Genomic DNA, 7681 nt, shown 5'->3' on the forward strand with positions numbered 1-7681 from the left:
GTTTGCAAATGAGGATATAGGCCTCTTCTTCCGGTTCAGAGAAAGGAACAGTAGGGCTAAAGAGAGAGGGTAAAAGAACATGAGTCCAAAATACCTTTCCAAGTTAGACTGTAACAGAGTGACAGAAATTCAACGAGCTAACACTTCGGTATGCACTAGTTGCTGAGGAGAGAGTGGAGTGGTTCAGGGTATCGTAACTTGCCCAAAGAACACATTAATATGTGTTGGTATATCCACTTTAGGGTACGATAGGTAGAGCGAGATTCAGCAAGACCACGTTGGAGACTAGAGTTCGACAGATCAGAGACCGAGCAACCAAGGTAGCAAGCATAATTACAGCTAAATCAATTATCCGAATATTTCTCATACAATAATAGTAATAATAAAACAACTGCTAAGCTGTAACACCCTTTTGGTGCCTAGCTGTCATATCATCCGAAGGGAGTATGAGGGATGAGATACTGCCGGGGTGCTGAAACATACACAGGAACATCTGAGATGCCAAGATTGGGTTCGAACCACGAAACTTTCTGTCAGTAACTTTGCGCCTTTACCAGAACTGTTTCGAGCTCTAGACTTTATGTATATAGAGAAAAAGACAATAAGAAAATCGTGTCTTGTAAGACACGTCAGTTAGTTGCGATTTGTGCGCACCGAAACCCGTAAATTGTACTCGGTTTGAAAAGTTATTACCGAGACTAATTACGAAGTATCTATAGAACCCTTTGACGGAAGCTTTCAAACGTCTTGGTGCGCTCAAATAATAGCAACAGACTGTTCCCCATTCTAGAAAGTGACAAAGCGATGCCCTATGCAGTAAGAACCACATTCGGCGAGATCACTTATGGCCGAGTTGAAATTTTTCGGGTGTGGCCGTACTTGTGGTCATTTTCCCGGGGACTATCAATTTAAAAACCCTGAGAAACATATCCACAGATGACGGTTGACTGTAAAAATCGAATGAGTTATACTTCCAGTAGCACGGGTTGCCGACCGTACATCTATCTGGGTTCTGTTCTTTCTAACAGTTTACACATCTCAGTAGGCCGGAAAAAAATATGGTCCGAGTCGGAGATTGGGAGAACCGAACTTTGACACATTTGAGTGAGGGTCGATAAGCCGAGTCCACAAGTCTATATACAAGATTGCTCACCTGTGTGTGTGTTGAAAGTGCCTCTTCTGCTTGACACGCTGCGGTCGATGAAGGCGATGACGACGGAGCAACAGAGTGAAGGTCACGTTCGGACAATACAGGAGGGTGGTTGCGTTTCACTGTGCTAAAAACACGTCCAAAGAATACTTCATTCAGATACTCATATAAAACTAGTCACATGAGAGTCGTCTTAGCTGGTTGGGTACTGTTTCAGAGCACTTCGTGTTCATAAAAAACACTGAGATTGGATCCTAAATGGTTCAAAAAACGACGTCGTTCGCGCTTATTAAGAGAAAGGTTCGCAGTATTTTTCATGACATGTCCGCCTAAAGAAGTTCCTGGGGCAGACAAGTTACTCAACTGCAAATAAGCAACCGTTTTCCGCTACAAGATGCCGAATGCATCCTGTTCAACCATCAGCAAGGGGAAATCCAGAGTAGATATTAGATGAACGCCAAGTGATATGAAAAAAGCCGAGGGTTTGTTTTTAGTTTTCCCCAACGTCAAACTGATGGCCTGTTAGCAAGAGTGTGCTGCTCTTAACTAACAATGAACGAATGTGCTGGAAACGTTTTTCCAACTGATCAACATACCCGAATTCGGCTGTCTTGAACACCTGTCCACGAGCAAGTCGCTGGGCTAACAATTCGCGTTTCACAGCTGCACGTTCCAGAGTGGGGTAGTTCCTGAACAGGGAAAAAGTGGTACAGAAATGTTGCGATTGACAAAAATGATTGACAAAGCATCTAAATAGCAGCTAATGGACAGTAGACCTATGATGGAGGTGTGCGGCAAATCATCTGAAAGTTGATGCAAGGTTGCCCAGGCCTAGACAGGAGCAGCCGAGGTGCATAGGTTGGGTGCGAACCACAGACCTGGTTAGTGCGTTCGCGCCTTAAGCACTGAGCCTTTGTGAACTCCACCAAGTCTATGAAGCACGGAAACAAGAGGGAACAAAGAAGCGATGTTATGGACCCCTTAATGGGTCAGATCGGCCGACCTAAGAAAACGTTAACCGAAGAAACGTTATTCTGGATCACGCCTTGAGGTGTGTTTCAAAAATCAGGCTTCTAAAAGAGAATACTTCCGAAAACGAATCAATTTTGCTTGGCCCTATGGAATGGTCCCTTCAGAGAACAACCGTATCACGTAGATCGGTCTCGGTTGGTGGGAAAAGGGTAGAGAACCATACAGGTCTGTTTGGCAACCTCCAGCGTTTGAAAAGGCACCAGCGAAGTGTCCCAAACGGTTAGCATTGACCAACCAGGGGGCAAACTCTTCAGATCGTGCGAAAATAGGTGAAGTTTGTTTGTCTTGTTTTTGTATTCCGCTTTCCCTGAAAGCTAAAAAGCTTGATAACCTTCTTACAGTTACATACATATAATTGCAAAAAACATCCAACATATAAGATAACATAATTCTTGAGGTAGTTGAGGAGAAAAGTGAATTGCTGCAATACGATGTTAGATTCACGTTGATGGAGTAGGTTAGTCATCATCATCATCATCATCATCATCATCGACAGCATGACATCAGTGTTCAACACCGATGCTTCACTGCCGTATTGTGTATGTGCTATTCATGGTTGTACGTGGGCTGGGATACTGCCAGGGCGCCCACACCTAGACAAGAGGACGATTAGGGTCCTCAACCAAAGCCTTTGGCTCAAAAGCCTAACCGCAAGGCAGCGGTGTTTGGCGGGAAATACAAATGCATTACCATTTCTACGGAACAAGTCGCCACATGTTCCAACCCCCAACCTGGAGGGCCAGGAGACTGTGTTCGTCAGACCTCTAACCATTGACCAACCTGGTATGAGAGACTGTGAGTGTCGCGAGACACTCTCCAGTATAGCTCAATGGATCGCTGGGGTGCGCAAACCGTCACACCACGGTAAGGTCCAGTCTCTTCGTGACGGAAACGGGATTGTTAGGGGTGGGAAGTAGCAGTATCAACACCGATGTCACCGTTTGTGATGGTGGTGGCAGGGTTGTGCGAACTGAAGAGCTACCATTCCATGATTTCTACTTTGACGTGATATCATCATCAATCTTCCTCTTTACAAATTCAATAACTCCGTTTTTGTAAGGACTGCGTTTGAAGGACGCAAAAAGTGACATTTGCAAGGAACATCCAGGGGCAATATGATTTGGTCTGAAGCACTGCAAGCACGTTCACAAATACATGATGAAATTGATGGCATTGAAGATCCATAGGTACATGTGTACGTACCTTAAATTATAAAGACTGACTGCTAGTAGCCAGTTCAGTCGAGTGCTATTGTAACAATTCTGCCAAGGCATGAAAACATGTGGGAATGTACGACGTTGAGCAATAAAGTTTTTGAAACTGAAAAGGTCTACAGATGGATCAGGCACAAGCTTCGACGCAAATTCAAGTTTGTTGTACCCTTTTAAACGGTGTTTGCAAAGCGGTGGCCTCCCTAACTGAGTAGTTCTTTCGTGCGCTCAGGTGATTCTCATGGACGATACAGATGGTCTTTATACAGCGGTTGCAACGTTGCAGTTCTTACAGAGGACGTAACAATACTGCTACACTATCGCCCGCATTTTATGGTTATCATAAGAAATTTCGTACACTGTCATCTATTTAGCAGAACATGACAATTATTCGGAGATAGCTCGGCACCCAGACTATTCCTGTCTAGACTTGGGCAACATTCGTGCATCGGGTAGGATGGCAGCCAGGCACCAGAAGGGCGTTAAAGCTGAACGACGTTCGACTCAAACCGGTTAAACGTTTTTTTTTCATCAGTGACCTTTGCTCCACTATACCGCTGTAGTTGGACACAGTCACAATCAGCAACTGTTTTTGCAAGTGAAAACTGTTGCACATCAAACGCATACCAGGATGGTTCATCTCACTAATAAGTGCTACAATGGATATTATTCATTGCTGTGGATAAAGAAGGGGATAGATTTGGAAATTCCGGCTCAAATTTGGCTGCCAGCCACCTGATCTTGAAAACTGGTGTAGAGTTTGCTCTCTGGCATCAATTCAATAATCTTGTTAAAATGGTATTATATCTGTCAGCCAGACTCTCATACTATGAGGACAAGTGCTGTACGGTAATGACATTCCATTAGAATACTCAGATAGTGAACTAAGGAAAGACGCCAGATACTCCTAGTGTACTCTGTGTGTCGTGGAACAAAAAAGGTTGGGCAGGGTTACTTCCATCTTTAATCCTATTTTGAGTTGACCTCGGTTCCACAATCACACTAATAACCTCCGACCGTCTCGGAGGCGTGAATTGTCAGAATGCTCACAGCAATGTAGATTCAGGAAGATCAAGGCAGGTATACTCCGTCACGCAATTTTACAATGAACATGATAAACTAAGGCATTCACGCAAAAACTAGACGCCGAATTAAGTCAATCAGATGTCTAGGATGCTTCCCCTACGACAGTATGAATTTGTGTTCTCTATCCCCCGCTTTTATGAGAGACGGGATTTTAGTCAACCTGATACTTCTGAATTCAACTACGTTTCACTTCGGAGAATTAACACTATACCTCCGCAGTCCGTACCACAAGGTCTAAGAGTTGGACGGTCCGATCACAATACTAGTTTATCCTGAAGGCTGCACAGGTATATGAAGAAAATCGGAAGACCAGTGTTGGGATGGCCCAGAGATAATTCTGAGGAAGTAATTAAGACGTCGCAGAAGAGCTAGGATATCCAGAGAAGTTAAGCTGCACTGTCCGCCGATTAGCTGACTGACTGCTTTAGACAACACTTTCCATCACTGGCTGTAGAGAAAAGATAACTAAGGAGATAAAGATCATAACACAAAAGCACTGGTGAATAGGTGGCAGTAGTACGACAAAAGTTGGCGCACTGACTATAAGCGCACTCTTTTATTTGATAAACCAGCTGTCCTAGATACAGTACCAGGATATTTAACAAGGTCTATACATACACCTCTGTAGGGAGTACATGTCTGCCCTGTTCCACAATTTGAGAAAACAGGTTCAGGTAGACGGATCAATGTTCCCTCGACAACAAGGTCGTTCTGGTTTCAAAGAGAGCTAGCGTTTTTCTTGGTATCACACACTGCCCATACTGTTCGGCAGTGCACTTCCGGTTTCCTCCTTTTTGGGCACATGAGGTAACAGAACTATGAGTCGCGAATGAGCGTATTTCGATTAGAATTACTGTTGTCTTTAATGATTTCTTCCTTTTCAAAGGAAAAGACAATAGGAGGGATGTAGTCCTAGACTGTCACACATTTCAGGCTCGATGGTTCAGGCGTTAAGGCAATAACCTACTGACTGGATGGTCCACGGCTTGAGACGAAACCCGGCATCTCGACTTTACCTGTTTAGGTTTGGTTAACCTGGCAGCATTTCAGCTTCGTGCTTCTTGAGGGTTGCTTGGCAGCTAGGTGTTGCAGCTGGACGATTTTTTAAGTTCTTCTCCAAAGGTTTTACACCTTCACCTAACCAGAGTAGAAACTGGTAGTAAAGATGCCACTGAGATCAATTTGGAGCACATCTGGTCAAGCATACGAAGGGTTGCATAGGCCTCGTTTATGCGGAACTAACTTACCGTCTTCGCGCCGCTCGCCATTCTAAAATGCCCTTGTCTGATGTCTCCCGATATATTTGATCGTAAAGCCCACCACTGTGCACCTGCGGACACTAGATTAAGAGACAATGTCAACTGAAAACGAACCACCTCCGTATGAATCCGAAGTATTCTACCATATCCAACAAAAGGACAGCCATCCACCCCACACTAAAGTCGAAATTTGACACCGGACCACAAAGTCTACCGGTTGGTGATTTGCTACATGTTCATTGTACTCGGGTTCTGTGTAGAAAGCTTCGTCACAACAATACTTGATCGGTTCATAATAGTCACGATCCTCAATATCGAAGGTCACTCCGTAAAGACCTTCACGACGTCTATGCAAACGCCTTCTTGAACGAAGTTTCTATTCAGTTCACCGGGAAGAAAACTGCACCTACTTTATGTGATGCGACTCGATCAATCTGTTCTAATACAGACTCAAGCTCATCCAACTGTTCCGAGGTTCGCCACAGAAGGTCGAACGAAGGCAGCTCCATTCAAACTTGCAGTAAGGAAGGCTATAAAAACGCAAAAAGAACGGTTGCAATGTTTGAAAAAAATTACGAAAAACAATCACATCAACAGATTGACAATACGGCTGCGCCACCACCAACTAACACTAGATGGATCGAATTTCAAAAATAAGTGCTCCAGTATTTCACAGCTAGCCTTGGGTGACGAACAACCTTGCCTGCACTAGTTCAGTTTAGTCGTGGTTTATAGTCTCCTGAAGGGAACTCTACCAAAGTTGATGTTGCTAGTGGGGCAACCGAATCAAACGTGAAAATCCCGTTGTTTAATTTCTGCGCGATAGACTTGCGGTGCAACGGCTCACTTCCAACTAAAAGCGGAATAAGCGCAAAATCAGTCTGCGAACCAAGGTCTACGTCGAAAACCAAGAATTACCTTGAATCTTTGAAATCCGACACTGAGATCACGGATCTATGAATAGTATACGACGCGCGTCGCTAGAAGCAACAGTGGATCGACATTTTTGTACAACGCTTTTGGGCCATGAATCACGGGGGTGAGGTGGAAAGTGACATCAATCGAACCGACTTATTTTCCCTCCCTCGGGTTGGTGCAGCTCTGAACTCCCGAAACGAGGCTTCCTCGGTCGAATGGATCACGAACGACCGTCTTTGCGCTGCTCGTCCACCAACTTCAATAGGAATTCACACTAGCCAAAATGATATCCGTTCATGTGGCCGGAGTTCGAACCCGACCTCTGCCTATCGACTTCCCCTGTCTAGGCTTGACCAACCTGGCAGTATCCCAGCCCTCGTGCTTCCTTCGGGTGGTACGGCAGCTGGGCACCGGAGGGGTGTTACAGCTGAACAATTTTATATGTAAATATATACTATATGTATACTATACATGTATACTATATATATACTATCAAGGACTGACAAATCTGCTGAGCACGAGGAGTTTAGATATGCTACCAGTTGATGGCAATCGCAATGCACAGAGGCGTCGTTGGATAGCTTATTCAGCTTGAGCTTTGGACATAATGATAATGGCTATCGTCTTTCACAGCTTTGTATTGATCACTAACTGTCTCCCATTAGTACTGGGTTCAAGACAGTGGACGCCGCTATACTGCCAAAATGTAGTCATTAGTAATTGGCTGTATTCTATATTTCCGATCTTTCAGGATCACTCGCGTCGGTTTATCAACTATAAATCATGTACCAACGGTACACTGGCTTCAGCCGCTACGGTTTCGGTCAGCGAAAAACGGGAGCGTGGGAGATAGAGCCAAACATTGGAGATGTTGACACTATCAGTTAGTTCCCAGAGTATATTGCTCTGAGAATACGGGAAACTGGGCAGCTACACAATTAGGGTGATAGATTCAATGCAAGAGCACCAGTGACTGAGTTGCTGAACCACGTATCCCAGTGCCCACAAACATCGATGAGTTCAGA

The 7681-nt window shown here is 44.5% G+C and overlaps 1 protein-coding gene across 1 annotated transcript in view; it reads right to left on the reverse strand.

The window, feature by feature from the left end:
- T265_10408 (hypothetical protein) overlaps positions 1-6247 on the reverse strand; it is a gene marked incomplete at both ends in the record, with an annotated part of 18207 nt that extends 11960 nt beyond the window's left edge. The window contains 5 exons of the mRNA XM_009176775.1: positions 1154-1277; positions 1747-1839; positions 5727-5809; positions 5953-6114; positions 6149-6247. Of these exons, the coding sequence (XP_009175039.1) occupies positions 1154-1277; positions 1747-1839; positions 5727-5809; positions 5953-6114; positions 6149-6247 (561 nt within the window). The remainder of the gene's footprint in view (positions 1-1153; positions 1278-1746; positions 1840-5726; positions 5810-5952; positions 6115-6148) is intronic.
- Positions 6248-7681: the final 1434 nt, after the last annotated feature.

This window comes from Opisthorchis viverrini, assembly GCF_000715545.1.
Source record: "Opisthorchis viverrini unplaced genomic scaffold opera_v5_359, whole genome shotgun sequence".
NCBI classification, from domain to species: Eukaryota; Metazoa; Platyhelminthes; class Trematoda; order Opisthorchiida; family Opisthorchiidae; genus Opisthorchis; species Opisthorchis viverrini.